This window comes from Epinephelus lanceolatus, chromosome 17 (assembly GCF_041903045.1).
Source record: "Epinephelus lanceolatus isolate andai-2023 chromosome 17, ASM4190304v1, whole genome shotgun sequence".
NCBI classification, from domain to species: domain Eukaryota; kingdom Metazoa; phylum Chordata; class Actinopteri; order Perciformes; family Serranidae; genus Epinephelus; species Epinephelus lanceolatus.
In genome coordinates, this window is record NC_135750.1 from 34,005,680 (window position 1) to 34,029,636 (window position 23,957).

Below are 23,957 nucleotides of genomic sequence, written 5' to 3' on the forward strand. Positions count from 1 at the left end.
TCCGTTCTGAGCTCCGCTATCACTCCGAGCCCAGCCTTCATACAACACAGCTGCGTGCGCCCAACGTGTGTGTGTATCCAACCCACGCTGACTTGAATCGGACTCGGCTTCTCACGCTGCTCCGCTCGAAGAAGAACAAGATGGAGAAAAAGAGCGAGATCAACGGGCACGCCATGCCCAGCTCGGCCTCTACCGACCGGATCCTGGAGAAAAGCGCGAAGAAGAGCTTCAGGGAGAAGCTGATGGAGTTTCTGAGCAAGAACCTGCTGGTGATCATGACGGTGTCCGGGGTGCTGGTGGGCGTCGGGCTCGGGATGATGGTCCGAAACATGGATCTTACCAGGGCGCAGATGACCTATTTCGCCTTCCCGGGAGAAATGCTCCTCCGGATGCTGAAGATGATCATCCTGCCTCTGGTCGTCTGCAGCCTCATATCCGGCGCCGCCAGCCTGGACACTCGCTCCCTGGGCAAGCTGGGTGGCATCGCGGTCGCCTACTTTCTGGTGACCACGCTGATCGCCTCAGGGATCGGGGTGGCCCTGGCCTTCATCATCAAACCCGGGGTGGGTGCAGGAGCCTTGAACACCAACAGTCTGGGACTGGAGAGCGTCACCAGCAACAAGGAGACCGCTGACTCCTTCTTAGATCTGGCCAGGTAACACTGAGGCAACACTGTAGTCATTTCAACACCGTGAAAAATTAAACACTGATATGTAGGCCACTGTTGAATATGGAGCAGATTGGAGTCATAGTGAAGTAGTTCTGAGGTAAATTGTGGCACAGCGTGCCTCGGGCGCATGGGAACACTGGTACTTACACACATGAGCGCCTCGACGCACGGAATCATCCGAGGCGTGCGCGCGCACAAGCTGAAGGCAAGAAGTGGCAAGTACTGCTGCACAACATGCAGTGGCGCACGTTTCTTTAAACACACAACTTATTTGTGAGTGTACCTGCGTGGCATGGAGATACATGTCATTGCAGAGCAGGTCAGTGTAGCCTGCGGTTTATAGAATTATGATGTTTGTTCAGTCAGGTCAGTTATTCAGGTCTGGACCACTGACAGTGTGGAGGAGTCCTCAGTGCATCAGGGTGTAGAAGGTTCTAGTCCCTCCTTCTGATTACGTAAAAAAGTTAATAATGAGTGTGTTGCAGAGGTGGAACCAAGTCATGGTTTTGCAAGTCACACGTCAAGACAAGCAAGTCTCAAGTCAAGTTCCAAGTCAAGACTGACAAACTCCAAGTCAAGTCCTAGGTCCTACTTTGAATTTTAAGTCCTTGACGAGTCATAATGTGCTCTTCAGCCAATAAAATGCCATTTTACCAACAGGGTAATATTATTTCATATTTACAAAAATCATAAATGCTTTTTAAACTTTGCAAAATACATGTTAAAATACATTGTAAAGTTACTTAGCTGTTAAGCCAGTTGTGTAGTGGAGGGTATACGGGGTATACCTACCACTTTTTCTGGCTGTTTACAGTATACCCATCTATCAGCTGAAAAGCTATTGGAATATATCGGAGAATACACCCACTTCCTCCTCGACAACCTACCCATCTACAAAGTAATATTCCCAGCTCATCAACTTCTACTCAACCACTGCTGAGGCTAGACAAGCTGAACTTCACACTGACAACATCAACTTAAATGACATCCACACACACCCCATATTGGTAGATTTTGTTGCATGAGTTATCAGATCATTGTTGCACACTCCTTTCCAGCATCCATGACCCTCTGGACTGGTTTCATGGGAAAGCAGCTACTCAAATCCTGTCCTCCACATGCAGCTCAGTCAGTGGTGGAAAACAGCTAACAATTTTAATGTATTTGTACTTGTTGTATTGCAACTTTTACTAATTAAAGATCTAAGTACTTCTTCTACCACTAAGTTCAGGGTGCAGCATAAGGCAGTGCTAAAGTGCCACTCAGTCATGCTCTGTCTCTTGAGTGGAAGAAGGAAATGCAAAGTGGACTTGTGTAGACATTGAGATCTTGCAGACTCATATTTGGACCTAATTTGGTTGCCACTTTTAGGAATTTTGGCTGAGTGCAAGGAGCAGCATGAGGAGCAGGGTAATCCTCATCAATGTCATCTTGTTGATGTCATTATTACGCACATAGGCAAGTTTTTATGTCCAGAAAATACCAGCTACTGGCAACAGCCTATTCGGAGACCCATGCAGGAGGAGTCCTAATAATAAGTTCCCACAGTGTGAGGGAAAGCTGACAGCTGTTGAAAGAGTGGGGTGTATTTTGAGGAAGGGAAGGAGGTGGAGGGATAAAGCCCAGCAGCACTGTGTAGTACAAACTGAACACTGTCCGCTGCTGTCAGCATTTCTCCCTTATCACAATAGAGCAGGTGGACGGGCAGCTTTGATTTCTCAGTCTTAACGCTGTAGAGTGAGTCAGACTTTATCAGACTTTATATGTGTACTGGTCACCAGTTGCTCAAAACATTTCAGCAATCATTAAGCCACAGGATATGAAAGCCAATTCTGAACTCTTATTCTTAATGCTGATGAATTTGGGCTGAAGCTGACAGTTTGAGGTCTTGGTCAGCCACAGAGGCTATAGGTACACCATGCTCCAGTTCAAGCTTCAGAGACTTACACCAGTCTGAGCATGAAAGGGTTAGACCTTGGCAGAACTTTGGATTTTATAGCATCTTGGACATGATGTTCAAGTCCAAATGTTGTCTTAATCAGTTGCTCCTTATCTAAGTGAGGCATTTATATGGTTTGTCTGTCTACACACTCTCATTACATGGATCAACATTTATCTGGATCTCACTTTGAGCTCATATGTGACCTGGAAAACATCTTTCCAAATCCAGTAGAGTCACTCTTTTTACCGACCAAGTCTTTTTACAGGTTTACACCTTAAAGGTTGTTTCAAGTTAAACTCAATACTCTTAAATTGTTCCCACAGTTATAAAATCTCTTCAAGGTTTTACAAAACTGATGATATATCATGATAAATCAGCTTGTGTTTTTCTGAATCAATCAGATGATCACCTCATTAATTCACAGAAACAAGAATTTCATCTCTTGAATTTAGAAGAACAGTAGCAGTTTTTTTCCCCATGAAAACCTTTCTCAGATTGCTATGGAGCCCCTATGGTCCCGAATGGGGAAATTTGTTTTAATCATGTGCGCCCAAGATAATGTTCTTTTGCAAACAAGTACATTTTTTGTCCTCAGAAGTTAATATATCTTGTGCTGTTACATCTTGTGCAAGATAATAAACAAGATAGTTATCCAGATTAAAAAATATATTTTTTCGGGACTTTCGTGACGCCGTATAATTCTTAGATAATAATCTTGTTAATTTAGATAAACAAGGAAAACCTCTGTATTTTTTTCCTCATGAAACTTTTCTCAGAATTCTGAGACACACATCTGATTAATTCAGAAAAATAAAGCAATTTTTTTTCTCAGGTGATTGCATGATGCCTCTGTACATATCTGTGAGGAAAATTTATTTTGAATTGAAAACAAGCATCCAGCTATTAGAGAAAAGACTCAGAATGTAGAGAGCCACCAGAAAGTCAGAATCCTTCCTCACCACATTAGCTGAATAACCCGCATCTGCTGGCTTGAATTAAAAGGATCATGAGTGATGTTTGGCTTCAATTAATTAGGAAATCAAGTTGTTACGTAACAGCTTTAAAAATTAGTCCACAGAGAGGAGGCAGTGGGGCTCCGGGAGGCTCAGTGGGAACAGCATGCCAGCTCTCAGCTCTGGTTTCCCAGAGTTAATCCAGATCCTTGCCTCGCTCATGTGACAGCGGGAAACCTGACCACCTGCATGGAAAGAACATGGGACCTCATGTGGGTGCAAGATTTTAACCAAACTATTACATTTCTCCGCAGCATTATGACACAAAGAAACAACTATAAGTGACAGTATCGTGGCTACCTGCCAGTGTGGCCTGTGGAGCCAATATATCTAACAGCTGAAGCAGCATTTGGCCCTGGACTGAAGGCAGAGTTGACAGGGGTCATGAGGTTATGGACTGAATTGCTTGGCTGTGGTCTGGCCATGGGAATAAATGTGAGCAAAGTCTGTATTTCTTTGCACAATACAGTGTGACTACAGAGGATAAAGTTACAACAAACACACTAATACATGGAAAAGGCCTGCTGGCTTCCACTAATCCCTGAATGCTTATTTTACAGTAGTGAAAATAAACTCAGCATGGTGCCTATACAGACAGACTGTCAAGGAAAACGTTTTCATAGTGGATTTATAACACTGATAAAAATATAATTTACCAAACTGGACTGTCCAGTTATGAGATAAATAATGAACTTCAAATTGTAATTTTAATTTTTGAGTTTCAATTTATATAAATAGTAGCAATCCCTTCATGTATGTGGGGTTCTGTTTGTGTCAGAAAGTTGCAGATGTATTATTTTTTTCAGGTTGTTGCTGTTATCTTTCTCTGGTCCACCACTTTGGTTCAGACTGAAATATCTCAGCAAGTGTGCATTGCCATTAAATGGAGTTAATTGTTTAACCTAGGTTCAGGAGCAGGACCACGCCTCAACCACTCCTCTAATCACCTGACTAACATATATATATATACCAGCACAGCTCTACCACAGGCCTCTCAGATCTCTCGAACACTGGCGACCCAACGTAGGTTATCTCAGCAAGTGTGTTTTTGTGCGTACTCACCGATGGATCACGTGTTGCAAGTCAACCTGTCCGAGTCTGACTCCGACGACTTGTACGACTCTCTGCTCGAGCCAGGTGATCCTCTGACCCCGTCTCAGCAGTCTGCCGGTAGCCGAAACTCCCAGGGGAGCCGGCTGCGCTCTGTGGTCCACATCCCTCCGTCTCGCCGTGGTTCTCCGTCGGGCTCCATCAACGAGATCGCCCCAACTCCTCGTGGATCTCAGGCCTCCTCTTCTCCGTCCTCGCGGGTGGGAAATCGACGCCGCGTCCACAACCGTGGGAGCCAGCGGCGGTCTTCTCCTCCTCCTTCCCGAAGCGGTGCAGCGTCTAGTCGACCTCGCCGCTCCCGCGGCGCTCCGTCACGCTCCACTCGGCCATCTCCACCATGTCCACGTCCACAGCAAGAGCCCGACATCAGAGATTGGACCATCGCCCGGCTCCAGCGGTTCCTGAGGGCAAAAAACATCCCCTTCCACCGCAGCGACAACAAGTCCAGGCTGTTCCAGCTCTATTCAGCCGCCGTCCGGGCTCCCGAGGCCACAGCTCCTTCTCCCAAGCCGGCCGCACTTCCGGGTCGCCCTCCGAGGCCTACTCCCGCCAGCGTCACCGTCGGTGACGTCACGGCGCCTCCACCACTCCAGCCGGAGCAGCCTCTCTCATTCATTCCCCCAGCCGGGGGTCAGGTCGTATCACCCCCTGTGCCTGCTCCCTCAGACGCAGATATGTCACGCGCAATATCTGCCTTCTTCTCCTCCCTGTCTCGCAGGCCTCCACTCTCACCCCGTGCACACACATCCTCCATCCCCACATCCCTTTCCTCTACCCTTCCTTCCAACTATTCCGTTCCGGCTGGCATCGCAGCCCAGGAGCCCCGTCCTGCAGCACAACAGGCTCCTTCGGCGGGTGTTTCACTGCCTTCCACTCTCTTTCCGACGTGTCTCTCCTTACCCCTCCCCTACCCCCCCCCCCACCCCCTCCCCTCCCCACCCCCTCCCCTCCCCAACACCCTAATGTTTTTTCCTCTGCTGCCGTCTACACTCTAGCCACAGCCACACCACCAGCTCTGCCAGCCTCTGCCATTCACCGCCCCTCACCCGTCTCGCACTCACTGCGCCAGCAAATACTGTCCGGTAATTATGTAGACCTAGCCCAGCTCATTCAGCCATCTTTTTTGACAGTTGTCAACCCAGGGAACTGCAGACCTTCCTCGGTCCAGTTCTGTTAAAGCAGTCACTGCCAACCAGGTCCAAAGACTTGACTCCTGTCGAGTTTGCTCTAGCTTTCTCCCTATTTCGCGACGTCATCTGCTCTGCTTTTCCTCACCGTCGATCAGAGCTGGACGACTATCTGTCCATCGTGTTGGACATGGCTTTGCGTTTCGGGGGGACGGGATTTTATACCTACCATGTCCAATTTGCCACACAAGCAGCCGGCCGGTTGCAGCAGCTAAACCAGGGGACATACTGGGGGGCCCTCGATTCAGAAATATACTGCCGCATTTTCGCAGCTCGTTCCTCCCTCTCCTGCGACTTATGTGGCGCCCCTTCTCATCCGGCCTCTGCATGCACTATCATGGCTCCTCCACCGCACTCCCGCCCCACCACTCCACGCAATGCCCCGATCTTCGACCGTCTGTCTTCCGCTGCACCCCCCCCTCCTGTCATCCCCAGAGCCAAGGACGCACGTCCCACTGTCAACGTGCCGGTGCCAAAGGGCGTCGACAAGCGAGGACGGCCGATCCTCTATCAGGGCGGCAGGATGGTGTGCAATAATTTCAATCAGTGGGGTTGCAACTCGTCCGGCTGCCGTCTCCTGCACGTCTGCTCCTTCTGCGGGGGCGCTCACGCCAGGACCACCTGCCCCCACAATCCCACCAACACAGCAGCATGACTAGAACGTCACCTCGGCACGCCCATAAAGGTACGTGCACTCGCTGCTGCTCTCAGTGACCACCCTGATAAGCAGTTTGTCGATTTTCTCATCTCTGGCTTCACTCACGGTTTTCACCCCAGCACGGAGGTGCTTCCTGATTCTTCCCACACATGTCACAATCTTCAATCCGCTCTCATGGAGCCCGACACTGTTGACACATTACTGGCAAAAGAAGTCATGGAAGGATTTATGATAGGCCCTTTCGATCATCCTCCTTTCCCCGTATTCCGTATCAGTCCCATCAGTGTCGCCACACGCAAATACTCGGGGAAGAAGAGGCTGATCATTGATCTGTCGTCCCCACACGGCTCTGACATCCCGAGCATCAACAGCCTTATTCCTAGCCCGGATTTCTCCATGCAGTACGCCACCATTGACCACGCCATGGCACTGATTCGTCTGGCGGGACACGGAGCATGGCTGTCTAAGGCTGATATCACTAGCGCATTCAAGGTCTTGCCCATTCACCCCGACTTCTGGTGTTATTTCGGTGTCTGCTGGAAGGGGGCTTACTACTTCTCCGTGCGTCTCACTTTCGGCTGCAAGAGCAGTCCCAAAATCTTTGACTCTTTATCCGAGGCTCTATGCTGGATCCTCTCCAACAATTACAGGCTCCCCTACGTCCTTCATCTCCTTGACGATTTTCTTGTCGTGACTCCCCCGTCCTCACCTCCTCGCCACGGTCTCACTACACTTACGTCTGCATTTTCCGACCTCAGTGTCCCTCTGTCCGAAGAAAAAACTTCAGGACCTGGCACATCCATCGAGTTTCTGGGCATCACTCTGGACTCAATGTCATTCCAGGCTTCACTGCCCTTGGAGAAAGTGCAGCGCATCTCGCTGCTCTTGTCTAATTATCTTCTGACAGACAGGTGCACCAAACGCCAGCTGCTCGCTCTCCTCGGGCACCTCAATTATGCCATCCGCATAATTCCACAGGCAAAATCTTTTCTTTCTCAACTGCTGACCAAAGCTGCATCCATTCCCTCTCTCCACGACCACGTGGTTCTGGACGACACTTGTAAAACAGAAATGCGCATGTGGCAGTAATTTCTGTCATCCTGGAACGGCATCTCATTCTTCTATGACAACTTCATCACCCATCCCGAGGACATTCAACTCTACACAGACGCGGCTCCCTCCGTGGGTTTCGGCGGGTATTACGGGGGGAGGTGGTTTGCTGCCGCTTGGCCCTCCGAGTTCGAGTCCCTCGACACAGAGTCACGCTCTCCCTCGTCTGCTCTGTACGAGCTGTACCCCGTGATCATCGCCACTCTAATCTGGGGGCACGAATGGTCAAAAAAATGCATTAATATTCACTCTGACAACACAGCAGTAGTAGATATAATCAATAAAGGCCGTTCCCGTTCCCCAGCTATCATGCCATTCACCCGCAGACTCACTCTCATCTCCGCTCAGTATCAATTCATCCTCCGCGCATCTCACATTCCCGGTCACCACAATGCCATCGCTGACTCACTCTCCCGCTTCTCTTTCCAGAAATTCAGATGCTTGGCTCCAGACTCGGATGTCCATCCCACACCAATCCCACCGTTTTCAGCAACCATATTCAGCTAAATCCTCATCTGGCAAATCTCACTCACATCTCCCAAGAAACCATCCTTAACAGTTTAGCACCAAGCACGCTATCTGCCTACCTCACTGGCTGGAATTCTTTCAAGAATTACCACGCCACTTATCATCTACCGTTTCCCTCTCTGGACGCCATGTCCATATGCAACTTCATCTCACACTGTCATACCGTAACAAAGATCCGGGCCTCCAGCATACAAACATATCTAGCTGGTATCAACTTATTTCATAAATTATCCACTGGCCTCCCTTGTCAATCAATCTCGCACGCTCACGGCTTACGAAAGCACAAACCAGCGCTGACAGCCAGACGCCTCCCTCTCACCTCCGATCTGCTCAGCCGCTGCATACGCACTCTGCGCTCCGGTTACATCTCTCCCACAGTCGACTTAACACTGGAATCAATGTTTCTACTCGCTTTCTTCGGATTCCTGAGGTGCTCTGAATTCCCTCCAACATCATCTGTCTACGATCCTTCCCGTCATCCCAGTCTATCCGACATCACCACCCACACTTCAGACCCGCTCATATTCACGCTCCGCAGGAGTAAAACTGATCAGTTAGGAGTAACCTTTCCCATCTACATCTTCCGCCTCAACTCCTTTCTCAGCCCTCATGAGCCACTGACCAGATACATCCACGCCCGGTATTCCGCCCGCGCTTCACCACAAGATCCCCTCTTCCTCACTGAAACAGGGAGGATGGCCACCCGTTTCTGGTTCCAGAAACACTTCCATAACATCCTCCGTCTCTCCGGAATTTCATCTGATCATTACTCTTGCCATTCCTTCCGCATCGGCGCCGCCTCCTCAGCCGCCAGATCAGGTATTTAAGACCAAGTCATTCAGGTCCTCGGGCGCTGGTCCTCACAAGCATATCAAACCTACATCCACAATAACCTCAATGATCTCCGTCTAGCGCACGACAGACTAAGCCTCACTTAATCAGACTCTTGTGGGGGCTTCCTAAACAGCATGGGCTCATCAGAACTCGAGACGGAACCCCCACACTGAGTCTCTCCGCCCACATCTACACCTCACCCAGTCCGACCCTCCGATGATGTCATCTCCATCCCGTTCATTCACCTGCAATCTGCACTCCCCCATTCATCACCACCCCATTCATAACCATTTTCTGACAATCACATCCTTATTAAATCTCTAAACTGCATATCGTTGTGGTGTGGTCCTTGCTAGTGAAATGTTATATAGGCATTCATGCTTCCCAGAGGATTAAGCCCACCGACTTTGGTGATCTCCTGACTTTCCCTCTAGCTCCACCATGAGGTTGACATTTTGGGTTTTTAGTCCAATGCCTTGACAAGTGCTAGATTAACCCATTCGCCTGAGAAAATGTTGGTATATGTTTCTGCAAGCCATAGGTATGTTACATTTGCACATTGTTATGTAGCGGATACGCTGAAGCATTATTTGTGCTGTGGTTATTGTGTGGGTTAGGTTTAAGCACAAAAACCACTTGGTTATGGTCAAAAAATTACCATGTTTTTGGCTCAAAATACCTGGTTTTGGGGGAACAAACCTGGCAGAGAACGCAGCTATGTCTCTGTAAAAAATCAACAACTTTTTGTGTCATTGTCTCCACTGACTGGCTGCTACAAAACACCCATGATTGGAGCCTAAGACACCACTGGAAAAATACAGACAGGTTGCTACAAAACACCCATGTTTGGGGCCTAAAAACCTGCTGAAAAAATACAGACAGGTTGCTATGAAACACCCACATTTGAAGCCTTAAAACCTGCTGGGAAAACACAGACAGGTTGCTACAAAATTCTACGTTGGGGCCTAAAAACCTGCTGGAAAAACACAGATGGGTTGCTACAAAAACACTCACGTTTGGAGCCTAAAAACCTTCTCGAAAAAAACACAGACAGGTTGCTACAAAACACTTATGTTTGGAGCCTAAAAACAAGATAGAAACACAGCAATGACTTGCTAAAACACAACTGGTTTTGTTGTTTGTTGGTCTTGAACAGTTTGGCAACTACCACCCCCTCCACCTCCTGATAACAAGGTCAGCTTATTAACTACATCACTTTAGAAACTTTGATATGATACGTATGAAACGTGAATATATAATATATCCATGGTTTGCAGAAACGCACAATGCCAACATTTTCCTGTGGTGACTGGGCTGGCTAATTAACAAATGTTAGCATACAGACATGCTAAGCTAAAATGGTAACATGGTGAGCATTAAACCTACTGGACATCAGCATGGTAGCACTGGCCTTGTGGACATGTTAGTATTTAGCTTAAGACCCTGCTGGGCCTAAATACAACCTCACAGAGCTGTTAGCATGGCTGCAGACAGTTGCATATTCTCTCCCTATTGCCTGCATTCAATAGCAAGCAATTGATGAGTTAAGATAACTGCATTTATATATTTTATTTTTTGATTATATAACATTGTAAGTGGAATAATCATAAAGCACTGAGTTATAGCAAAATTGGCTAAAAGTTAATGTGTGCCCCCCCCCCCCCCCCCCCCCCCCCCCCAAATGGGCTCTCAGCAGCACCTGATGTAATTCAAATGAGGTAAACCAGTTGACTGGATGCTTTCCAGTTCAAATGCTGCAAGTGCTGGCCAGACTGGAAGGATTTCGGTCATTCTTTAGTGAGGGGAGCCAGTTCATCAGCCTTTACTGCTCTAACCAGGAGTGATTTTTGAAAAGTATAAAACATCTTAATAGCTTTGGTTTTTATATACAGGGAAACTGAACTTCTTACAGTTAAGTTCAGTTTGTGCTCGCTCCACGGCCTCTGCAGATCTGGAGTGCTCACTCATCTGTGCTGTCAGTGTGCCCATTAATGGGTTAAAACACACGTTGTACATCATATCCGTGGGAATCGCAGTCTGTGCGTGTGCAGGCAGGGAAATAAAACCACTGCTTTTTCACAACTTTGCTTTGTTGTTGGTATTAAACATGCACTAGACACCCCCAAACACTGACTTTTTGGTGACATTTTTTTTACTCAGTCTTGAATTACACCTTTAGTGAGGTGATGGCAGACAAAAATGCCTTTAGCTATAACAAAAAACTGATTTTCATGAGATGACAAGTGCAAGCAAGTCTGCCACGAGTATGGCTCATGCATGGATGGTTGTGTGTTGTCCACAAACAACAGAATACAGCTGTAAATGCTGCAATAGGGTCTGAATGAATGTTTCGCCCATGTAACTTTGAACTTTGGTTAACCCTGATCTGCTTCACACTCTGCCAACATTGTTTTGATGTCTTTATAACATGATCTGTCATTGATTATTGAGGAAGTATTTAAATATTAAACTCTCTGTGGGTAACAATAGACAGAGACACCACATGTGCATAAAACTCCATCTTCATGAGTCAAAGTTACAACACTGCAATGCATTATATTAGATCTGTCCTTATAAAAAGTTGTAGAGAAATGCATTTTGCACAAGTAATCTTGCCTCAAATGCAAACAGTCAGTCGCATTTTTGTTTTTTCTTGTTTGTGGATTCACAAGCAGTATTTTTCCCCCGCAGTTTTTGACTGGCTGGCTGAGAGGATACAAACTACAGCCATTATCTTTCATTTTTATGAATGTCTCTTGAAAAAGAAATCTCTCAGTTTAACTATCAAATACAGGCATATAGTTAGGAGTAACAGTGAAACCTCCAGGAATATCTAATCCTAGTAAAGACCTTTGTGATTTGTTTTAATAAAAGATGAACCAGACAGTAGATGAGTGCCAGAACAACTGCTCTGTCAGGGAATTTAGAGAACAGTGAACTTAATGGAAGATCCTGGGAAAGGAGCCAAACTGTAGGAGTGTGTGATGACAAACCAATCCTGTGAACAATTAATCATTTGTATGGGTCAAACACATGATTTTGAAAGACTTTCTGAGGCCAGTGTTCAGTTGTTGGCTTAAATATTTCCAGACCTTTTTCTCCATTACAAAGATCAAACAGGAAAAACATTTTTTATGTGGCTCTAACATGTTTTTCTCATTCTTTCTCAGGAATTTATTCCCGGCAAACTTGGTGGCTGCTGCTTTCCGTTCTGTGAGTGCCAGCACCTCACTTCACCACACCAAATTGTCAGCACTATTTCACCAATTCTCCTTTTTGATCCCCGCTTTCAGTCTGTTTCTCCTTACCACCTGTGTCTTGTGTGGATTGTTCATCAGAATTTATTTCACCGACCACGCGGATGCCACTCTGCGTTCATTTACAGCAGCTGTAAATCCTGGCCGGAGCACTGAGAGCCTCATAATGCCTCTTAATGAGGAGACGTACAGAATAGAGGCCGCTGCTCTCCCCTGCTCGCCAAAACGCTTCTTTTCCTTGTCCCTCACCAGCCGTTACCATGGCGAAACCATTCCATTCCAGCCAGCCTAGCAACCCACCTCGCCTGGCTGCTCTTAAATGTGGCCCGCTCCACTTCCCAGAATTATGATCGTGTCTATTAAGGCTAAAATAAGGACCAGGAAAGTTCAATATTTGGGGATGAGGGGATGCAAAATGGCTATGCACACACAGAAAGCAAAGTGCAAAGACACTTAGTCATGCACTCACTCACGTATTCCAACTGATTGCCCAAAACTTGCCTAAAACCAGGCCGTTGAATTATAAACTGACAAACAAGTGCATGACTTTTCACAGGGAGAGGAAATGGAGTTTCAAAGTGCAGCCAGGTCACAGAGTTGAATTTTCACCCACCCCACCCAGCCTATGGCAGAGCCCCTTTGGAATGGGTCCAACTGTGGATTAAACCAAGAAAGCAGAGGAGAGGAGAGATTTACACAACATGACAAGCAGCTAGATGCTTAAACTGACATTTAAACTAATGAAGTGTAAGATTTAGATTACGTGGAAGACTGTCTTTTTAGTTTCACAGCTACAGTCACATTCTGTATGTCTCTGCATGGCCAAGTATGTTTCAGGAACCTATAGCCTCATTTAAAGTCCATAGATCTGTCAGGATGTTGGGAAGCTTTATTCAAAGGGCTTTCTAAGGAAATGCAGAGAGAGAGAGTGGGCATTGTTGCAGTGCTGGTTTTCTCCTTTGTTGCTGAAAGACTGTCTGAACTTTAAGGGACAGTGTCAAACTGGCCCCCAGCTTCATGCACATACTGCATTCCTTATGAGAGAAATAAACAGACATTGTTTTAAAGTGGTAACATTTTTTATCACTATTTTCATTTTCAGCCAGTGACAATTTTAAATTCCCAACCACACATCTCAACCATCAAAAAACTTGTTATCCTTTACTTGAGTTTTACAGAATTTAAATGGATAGTTAGATATAAAAAATAAAAAATACATACTGGTCCTCTAACTTGTAGTGCCATCTACCGTATCAGTTTAGATTGTTTTAGTCTGAGTTGCTGAGTGTTGGAGATATCAGCCCTAGAGATGTCTGCCGTCTTTCCAATATAATGGAACTAGATGGCACTTGGCTTGTGATACTCAAAGCTCCAAAAAATACATTTGAAAAACAGTGTCTCTTTCCAGAAATCATGACTCGGTTACTCAAGATAATCCACAAACTAGTTGTTAGCAGTTTCATCAGTAGAAGTAGCAGTAGCAGTACATCTACTGCTAGCTCACCTATCATTACTGTGCTAGCTAATGCTACAGCTCAGCTGAGGAGGACACCAATAATGTTTATATCTCGTGCTGAGCATCATGAGTGGATGCCTGCTTGCAAATTATACACTGTAAAGATAATGGACATACCTACCATGACATTACCCACTGGTTTGTAAACTTCTGTTTTGAAGCCTTGAGTTCAGCATGTTTGCCATCGCCATCTCGTTTGTTGGAGCCAGAAGTTTGGGCAAGAGGCTGGCACAGGGGTGTCCCTTTAAGTGCTGCTCTGATTATTTGAAATTAAAAGAAAAGCTTGACATTATGAAGAATACATTTATTCTCTGTATTTCACAGAGGTAGATGAAAAGATCAATACTTATCTCATATCCATAGGTTAACTATGGAGGTGGAGCTGGGAGACAATTAGCTTAGCTTAGCAGTGGGAAACAGCTGGACTGGTTTGATCTAAAATGTTCACTAATAAACACACGGGGAGTTGTCATCATTGTGAGGATGTACTAAACAAAAATGTGTGACTGAGCAGCATCAAAGAAAATTAGCTACAACAAGTTTTCCTTTTCTTCGTGTTGCAGTATGCCACTGACTACAAGATGCTTGCTGTGGGGAATGACACCAATGGGACCACCCTCTACCAAAAGGTATAAACAGGAAGCATCCCACGCACACACACACACACACACACACACACACACTTTTGATACTTGCATGTATAAAATGCTAAACATTGCACCTTTGAGAGGAAATGTGCTCTCATCTGTGTCTTCAGTGACCTCTGCCAGATAAAAAACGGGGTGAATTTACTGTCCATCCTTTGAGAACATGTTTGCTCTGAGCAGTTTTTGTGTGTGTATGTGAGTCACCCATGGGTGCAAACTCACTGAATAAGCACTATGTGAGAGACTAATGGATGACTTGGTTTAGGGAGAATGGGTTCAAGGTTGATTAGTCATTATAAATAAGGCCGTATGTTCAATCTGTACTTAAGGTCAAAGTGTTTTTTTTTTAAAGATTAAGAAATGTCTCAGGGATTCAGGTACACTGGTGCCAAATAAGCAGTGAATGAATAAGAGTGGATGTCTGGCTTTCAGAAATGTAGTAGAAAAACATTAGTGATTACTTACTGTTAACCTACAATATGTGTTCATTTAAATAGCCCATACTTCTTTGGTTTTAAATAAATATTGGGCTTGGGGGGGTTACTTCTGACAATTTTGTAACTTTCTGAATTAGACAGTCTAACAAGCATGGACACTTCACACAGCAAATTAACCAGTCAGTCTTCATGCAACTAATTGTGTCCCTTTCTTGTACACAATTGAGTGCAACATCATGAAAGTCTTAGGTGAAAAGATGTCCAAAAGTGTGCACATTATCCTCACTTGAACGTAAAATTGCATCTGCTCCATTTCACTCTGCCTTAAATTGTAGTTATTTAGAACAGGTATTCACTTTTGCACTCAGATGTGTCCGGACAACAAAGTCCTTTTAAAGCATGTTGAAACCTTTAGAAGCCCGGGTGTGTTTAAAGATGCTTTAGAAATTGTGAATGCATCCAGCTCTATCTGGGCAGTGATATTACAGACACAGCTTCAGAAGGTGCTTGAAACTTTGGATTTGTCTCTTCCTGTGGAGAGATATCCCTCCAGTACCAACACATGAACATATTTTTAGTAAACTGAGTTAGGGTTATGGCATGGCATCTAGTTTAACAGGGATAGACCCTGTCTGGTTTATTTTTACATTCCAATCTTGGCTGGTACAACTTTAAAACGTATCCATAAAGCCGTAGTGAATCATTTTTGTTTTTGTCACGTAATGAGCTTTCAGTCTTTGAAGAGTTTTGACCAGTAGCCAGGTCAGTTTGACCCACTAGATGTCTGTTGGGCCTGTGAGGAAGGTGATTCGTTGGTTTATAAAGGGAGCAAACAAAGCCTGGCAGAGGGCTGGTGGCAGATGTCTAGATTGCCACTGGGCCTGTTAAATATAGTGGATGTTGGATCATAGATGAGTATACAATGAGTTTGTTTGTTTTTCGGGGGAGAGGCAGAAAATCAAAAGCAGGGTAACAGATGGATGACAATATGCAGACTGTTGAACAAAAATGTTTAATATTGTTGCACATAAGGCTTTTTAGGTTTCTACCACAGCAGCACCATGTTAGCTACTGTTAAGAACCAATTTCAAAGGTCCTCTGAAGCACTACGCTCAAATGGTTCAATCCAGTAGATACTTACCTCACTTGTTATTGTATCACAAAGTTGGCCTATAAATAGTAAAAAATGGCAGAAGAAAAGAGGACACAAAAGCCAAATTGGTCAGAAGAGGATAGATTATTTTTTGGAGGGATGCAATACATTAAAGCACGTACTAAAAGGTAAATCTGATCTGTAAATAACAGCACACACAAGACAACAAATATGGGAGGGGAATGTTCAGCAGATGGGTTAGGGTGTTTGAAACTCAGTGAATGACTCAGCACACATTGACTTGTACACATGAAATAGGCTACCTTGTCTGTTACAGACTGGAAAGATCCCGTAGCGCAAAACCGTAGAGCAATCATTAATTGCAAAGGGGCTGGAAGAGCACACTTGCAGAAAGTAGAGTGATCCAACTCAAGATGCTCAGACAAATCCATTGCTCAATATTAAGCGTATTCATTGGGTTCTTCTGTCGTGGAACACTGTTCTCGGGATGCGTTCATTTTCTTCATGTATCTACCATCGCCCTTTATCTGCATTCTCTCTTTCAGTGCTCACCAGTGAAACTGAAAGTTAAAGCCAACCCCAGATTCACTCTCATTTTTGAATGAGCTTTGTCCAGTTGATGTTTCGTCTCACCATATTGCCCTGTGTCCTCGATTTCCATAGCTTCCTCTTGGATATGTGCTGCCACTACCTAGTCCTGACCTCCCCTGCACACTGTTGGTGGTAGGGGCTATACTGTTTGCCCACAAACATCCTGACCACATCAACATAAGAAGAAAGTACAGGCAGGAGGGCAGAGTCTCTGCAGATAAATACACCACCACACATTCCTTGTGGTTCATAATTGTTGATTTAGAGGGGTTTATTTTGAATGAGTTTATAGTCTACATTGTTTTTCAGGAAAATCCTGCATAATATAACTTTAAAGGTGTTTTGCGCAACTGATTTGAAGTTTAAGGAAACTGTCACTTCAGGTAAAATCCTAACTTAAGTTGTTTGGTGCAACAGGCCAGTCTTTAAACATATTTAATGACTGACAGGTTTTTAAATAAGTCAGAGGTTTCTTTATAATCTAATTTGCTCAATTAGAACACAAGTAAAAAATCAACTACTTTTCCCCAGTGGCTATGGCTCTCCCCCAATGACCCAGTATAAGGGAACAGTTGGAAGATCTGATCTTGGCACCGGTCCATGGTATTTGTCTGTCGTGGGTCATGGTGGACAGTCCCCCCAGTGCCAGGGGGATGAAGCTGGTGGAGCTGTGGGAGAACTCAGGACAATGGAAGGGGATTGAGCTCAGGATTTGTCCCTGTCCTTATTCGTTATCCATCATCCAGTTCACTGAATCCTTCAACTGCCCCCAGATCTTTGCACCCACGCACGCACACTCTGTAGCAAGAGGTGTTGTACAAATGACTGCAAAATATATCACCACCATTGTTTCCATTCCTTAATGAAAGGCTAGAAATGAAGTCCCAGTCCAAGCTTACAGTATGTGTTGCTCCAAGACATTGGGACTTCAGACGGAAATATTCAACAACTAACAGTACGATTACCATGAAGTTGTATGGATAGTCATGGTCCTCAGAGGATCACAAGAACTTTACCTTGACTGTCCCTTGACTTGGCATTTTGGATTGGAGTAAGATGTCTTGACAACTACTGGATGGATTGGCACAAATGTGGTTCCCAGAAGATGTCTCCTGATGACTTTGGTGATCACCTGACTAATTCTCAAGTATCACCACAAAGTTGACATTTCTGGTTTATGGTGAAATTAATGACTATTGATAATTATTGCCCTGAAATTTGATATACACATTAATGTTTCCTACAGGATACATGGTAGTTGTTCCTCTGATCTTTCCTCTAGTGCTATAAAAGGTCAAAATTTCAATTTGCCCAATACTTGACTATGACTAAAAACTAATGACATCAGCCTCAGCTGTACTTTGTGTTCAGTGCAAATATAAGCAAATGTTAGCATGCTATCACGCTTAGGCCTAACTACTGTATGATGGTAAACATGCAGCTAAATCTGCTAAAGATCAAGACTTCAAGTCTTTACTAGTAATGGGCACAGCACAACAATTACTGGTGCAGTTGTTGGCAATTAAAGTCTTGTTCTCAGTCTCCTCCCGACAATGCTACTAGAGAATGTATAAAGAAAAACAGAAATGAGAATCCAACCAACATGTTAGCATTTTCATTGTGAACATGTCTGCATGCTAAAGTTAGCATTTAGCTCAACCATGCACTGTGCCTAAGTACAATTAAAGGCCCAGACACACCAAACTGTCATTTAAGAACTAGTGGCATTGAAGGCCAACTGTTGCATTGCCTCATGTGCCTTGTGTCTCGGCCAAAAAAGTTGCACTTGAACACACCGCATTGACTACAGCTAATGGCCAACTACCCCTTATGTTCTGCGCCTGTGTGAGAGGAAATAAGTTTAATTACTAGCAGGCAGCGGTAGCAGTCCCAGGAAGTGTTCCAGGCTTTGAAGCCATGTATTGTAGTGGCCAAACAGTGGAATTACAACTTCCAGGGCCGTGATGTAATGTCACTGGGCTGAAAAAGACTTTTCCCCATAGACTTAAATTCGTCAACAAACGTCTGTAAATCTGTCCACGCACTATTAATTCTGTATATTCCACTGAGACTTTTCCTTCTTCTGGACTTCATAACTAAGCTGCCTTGGGATATTCAAGACTAGCCACCGTTATGGAGGTTCGGCAAAATGTAGAGAAAAAGGCACCCAGCCGCAGATGTATGATGCACATTTTAGTTGGCGAAATGTTGAAACACTGTTTTTACTTGGCACATAGGCTACACATTTTTACAGGTGGAGAATGTAAGAATTCCTTTAAGGTTGCATACCCCTGGTCTTGCCAAACCAAATTCAACTCTTGAACCCTCTGCATGGCTAGAAGGCAGTTTCCATTTTGTCTATTTTTCCATTGTTATTTGAACCCACCAGAGGGTTCTTCACACTTTCCACAACCTCTTCACTGTATTTGCTCTCTTACAGTCTGACTCTGCTGTGTGTTTTAGGTGCCTATTGGTACAGAAACAGATGGCATGAACATCCTTGGTCTGGTGTTGTTTGCCATGGTGTTTGGCGTGGCGCTGAGGAAGCTGGGAGATGAGGGGGAAGAGCTCATTCGTTTCTTTAATGCTTTCAATGAGGCCACCATGGTGCTGGTTTCCTGGATCATGTGGTAAGTAGACTTGGATGCAGAAGGGATATTTGGACTGCATCGGATGGTATTTTGTGACAATATGTTAAAGTTCAGAATGAAGAAGGCACTGACCATCTGTAGACCTATTAATCATTTGTTATTGTTATCATCACACATTCCATTCTTTCCTCTTGTGTCTCCCAGGTATATCCCTTTTGGCATCATGTTCCTGGTGGGCAGTAAGATTGTGGAGATGGAAGATGTGGTTCTTCTGGTCACTAGTCTGGGAAAATACATCTTTGCTTCAATCCTGGGCCACATTATCCATGGAGGCATTGTCCTGCCGCTCATCTACTTTGGCTTCACACGCAAGAATCCCTTCAGTTTCCTGTCAGGCCTCATCACACCCTTCACCACCGCTTTCGCCACCTGCTCCAGGTATACTTTCACACAGAGGCCTGCAGGTTTGGGCTTGTGGGTACCACCTGCAAAAAAGTTATGTAACGGGTAATAAAAATATAATTACATAGATTCACGGGTTACGGGTGAAAATGAGCTGAATGTGGGCGGGCAGTGGGTGAGAACAAAAGGTGGTGCCGTGTGGATTGTTCTACCTCATCCAGCAACTGTATCACCCAACAGACTGACAAAATATGCAGAGGGCATTTGACAAAATATCATTGCAGAGCTGAGGATGCAGCTGACAGCAGCGGGGCAGTTACTTTGGACACATGGACAGGTGATGCCTGCAAAATCAGTTATCTTTATGTCACCTTGCATTACATCAACAACAAATGGAGCTGATTGAGCAAGTGCTTTACACATCTGAATGGGAAAATACATTACACAGCACACAGTGTTTAATCACAGATTGGGTTGGGGGTCTTGTATTAATGGGTTTGGCCAAGTTTGGATTTGACTTGGAGATAATTACGGGTAACAGGTAGGTTCCAGTACTGAACTTTGCAGGTGTTGGTTTGCAAAACATCACAAGGACCCAGATGAACTGCACAGGAATGGGACATTTTGTTTGCATTTCAGTGAGAGAAATTTAAATGAAATGAGTAAAAAGTTTCCCTATTTTTATCTTTACCTTTGGACACTGTCGACACACTGACCTTTCTCTGGCTATTTCTGTCATAGGATGAATTCGTAAACAAGATCGACTGAGGATATATACGTTTTGCAGAGGGAAAACCTTTTTCCCCATGTGAACTTTCCTCTTGCGCCACACACAGGAAACCAAATTCTAGGCACACATGCGGGCCTCTTAGGGGATAACCTTTCAGAGTTTAGTAACCCCTGTGAACTTTGCTGGAGCACCATCCCCAAGACAAACTTAACATGTTTGTTTCAACACTATATTGTAATGCATAGAACAATACAGCGTACTGGGACCATTATTGGTTTAAATATTTAGATTTTTTTAGGATTAGGATTTTATGACTCAGCACTACAATAAATGATGCTAGTACAGCCTCTCAAGGAGTCCTTTGCAAGGGATTTAGATATACCATATCATCAGTTAACATTATGATTTTAAGAAAGACATTTAGTTGGATATTAAGTTGCAGAGGTGGGACCAAGTTGTTGTTTTGCAAGTCACAAGTAAGTCTTAAGTATTTGCACTCAAGTCCCAAGTCAAGTCCCAAGTCCTAAACTTTTTGAGTCCAAAATAAGCCATAATGCGCTCTTCACCAAATGTAATGCCATTTTAACAAAAGACTAATAATGTTAGCCAAGCACTAGGTCGCTAGGTTATATAGCCTCAAATTACCATCCTTTGTGCACCTTCAAATGTTGAGCAATCATGGAAGTTGTTGCATCTCCATCTGCACTTTTTGACCTTTATGTTTCAAGTCAAAAGGTTCAAATCCAAGTGAAGTCAGAAATTATTGGTGTTAATTCAAAGTCGAGTTGCAAGTCTTTTTTGATTTTGTCAAGTCGAGTCTAAAGTCATCAAGTTATGTGACTCGAGTCCACACCTCTAGTACGTGGCATGTAAAAACAGCAGAAACATGCTTACATGTTCTCACATACTTGTTAGGAGTAAAGCTGACTTTTAATATTACATAAACAAGAAAAGCTTGTGTGACCTATTTCACGCATTTCAAGTTCCGGCACATTGTAATTTAAAATTCAAAACTCTTATGGCTTACATTTATTTGGGGGATAAAGGTTGAGAAGCTTGTATGTGAGATTACTGTTTGTTATTATTTTCACACCAATGGCTGATGAAAAGATTAATGCTCTATATCTCTTTTTCTTACCAGTTCAGCAACTCTTCCCTCTATGATAAAGTGTGTGGAGGAGAACAACGGTGTGGACAAACGCATCAGCCGCTTCATCCTTCCCATCGGAGCTACTGTTAACATGGACGGAGCGGCCATATTCCAGTGCATTGCTGCTGTCTTCATTGCTCAGCTCAACAATACTGAGCTGAACGCTGGACAGATCTTCACCATCCTGTGAGTTCAGGGGATGATAACAAAGTCTCTTCCTGTTGCTCAACATAAACATAAAGAGATGAAAACATTAGCAAAATCATCCATCTGTGGATTTGTTCTCACATTTTCCAGTTAACAAGTCAACTGTTCTTTCAGTCTGTTACAGTGGTATTAATAGTAGTACTATATAATTCATATGGTTATTCCATCATTATTTCTAGAGTGACAGCCACTGCCTCAAGTGTCGGTGCAGCAGGCATCCCAGCTGGTGGCATTATTACCATCGCCATCATCCTGGAGGCCATCGGCCTGCCGACCAACGACCTCTCCCTCATGCTTGCTGTTGACTGGATTGTGTGAGTAAAGCCTGTGACACAAATATCAGAAAACACACACAGCTACATCCAATCACATCTGCACACGTGTTGCCAACATAACATTAAGCAAAACGAGACCAGGGTTTCCTAACTGGCTGTGCAAAAGAGGGAAATGAAGGGAAACAGTTTGAAAAAAAAAAAAGAGTGTTGAATTTCCCCCCAGCAACATTGCAACATTGCGCTGCAGTAACAGAGCAAACACACACACAGCAGCAGGTTAAACATGAACAAGTTGAAATACAAAAATGCTTTAGGTCTGTTTCACGAGGCAGGTCACAGTTGGTGCAGAACTCAGGCTTCAAAAGTCACGTCAGGTTTTATTTTTGTTTCCATGTTGTGGAACAAAACCATCTGTGCTATGGTGATAAGACACTCGGCCTTGTGCAGTGCTGTAGTGGTTTCATGTATTCGCTTGTGTGGGTTGATAAGGAGATGTTGAGCCCTGTTCAGTCCTTTTTTTTAGTTTTCTTAGGAAATACTGTATATTTAACTCCAAATAAGAGTTTAAAAAAGATGGCGTTCACAAATGATCCATGGTAGTGGCTGATTACTCCAAATGATGATAGCAGGTAAATGATGGTAACTCTTGATCCAGGACTAACTTTGACCATGTAATCTCATTTTCTGTGTGTTTGCTAAAAGTAGACTAATCCAGGCTGTCTGTCTCTTATGTCCACTTTGCATGCAGGGATCGTACCACCACGGTGGTGAATGTGGAGGGTGATGCTCTGGGTGCTGGTATCCTCCACCACATCAACCAACAGGAGATGAGGAAGCAGCAGGAGCAGCAGAAGCAGCAGGAAGCGGAGCTGGCGGAGGTCCGGGTGGAGGCCGTGGCCAACATCCAGGCGGAGGAGGAGACCTCACCGCTGGTCACACACCAAACCAAAGCCTCGGCGGCCATGCCGGAAGCCATCGAGTCAGTCCTGTGAACTCAAAGACTTTTTCTCTAGCCCCCTGACCTTTCGACCTATAAGTACTTCTGCTGTTGTTGCTGACGGGACATCGTTCTGACACAGTGTCCATCCAAAAAAAACAAGGTCACTGATGATTTCACTTGTGAGGAAAAACAAAGTGCCATAGTAACAGTCTGTCTAGAGCATTGACAGTTTATCTTGTACCTAGTGCTGCCTTTTGTGCTGTCAAAATTCAGCCACTTGGTCTCAACAGCTGGGTTTCCATCCAGATATTTTAAAGCAGATTAGGTTATGATGATTGGGGATTATTGAATTTGAAAAAAATTCCTCAATCCAGCTAAAAAGTTTTTTTTTTAATTCTCATTTGAGTTGGATTTTTTTGTATTTTTAAAATTTTGATTAAGGCATTTTGCGATGAAAACACAGTGTGTGTTATATATCCCTTAAACATTCCCATAAATGTTGTAGTTCTGTTTGACTGATACACTGTATGAGATGCTCACGGCCATAAGTTTGTTCATGAGAGCATCATCAGGTACATTTCTTTGTTTTATCTTCAGACAGCAAATACAACGACCAACATTAACCACAGAACACTAACAACTTGCCAAATGCTGACAAGTCCAAGGGTCTAACACATGCTTGACAGTGTCCGTTATAACCTTATTACACCTTTGGGACGTCTCTTCACTCACTTCACTTCACCTGGTGGAAGTGTTTGCAATTTACATTTTACCATAGCTCACTACTTCACACTCTTTGCTGCATGGAAACAGCAAATTCTGCCTTTCAAAGTTAAATCAGATTGACAAGGGAACTGTTTGGTCCCAAGTTTCAAATAGTTGTTTGTCATAATTCAGAGGGGTGTTTACAAGATGTGCCCAGACTTTTATTTGCTGACCACTAAAGTCAGCCGACAATGTCAAACATTAACCCCTTCAAATAACAGGTTAAAGATTTGTCCTCACACAACCAGTTTATCTGGTGGCACACTGGCCCAGTATGGTAAAG

General features: G+C 44.4%; 1 protein-coding gene across 1 annotated transcript; it reads left to right on the plus strand.

Moving 5' to 3' along the window:
* Positions 1 to 4: 4 nt before the first annotated feature.
* On the plus strand, positions 5 to 23,106 carry slc1a4 (solute carrier family 1 member 4). Its single transcript, XM_078176177.1, has 8 exons — positions 5 to 655; positions 12,223 to 12,265; positions 14,389 to 14,454; positions 19,078 to 19,244; positions 19,410 to 19,643; positions 21,479 to 21,673; positions 21,874 to 22,008; positions 22,718 to 23,106. The coding sequence occupies exons 1-8, from the start codon at positions 141 to 143 to the stop codon at positions 22,959 to 22,961; spliced, it is 1,599 nt and encodes a 532-aa protein (XP_078032303.1). The 5' UTR covers positions 5 to 140; the 3' UTR covers positions 22,962 to 23,106.
* Positions 23,107 to 23,957: the final 851 nt, after the last annotated feature.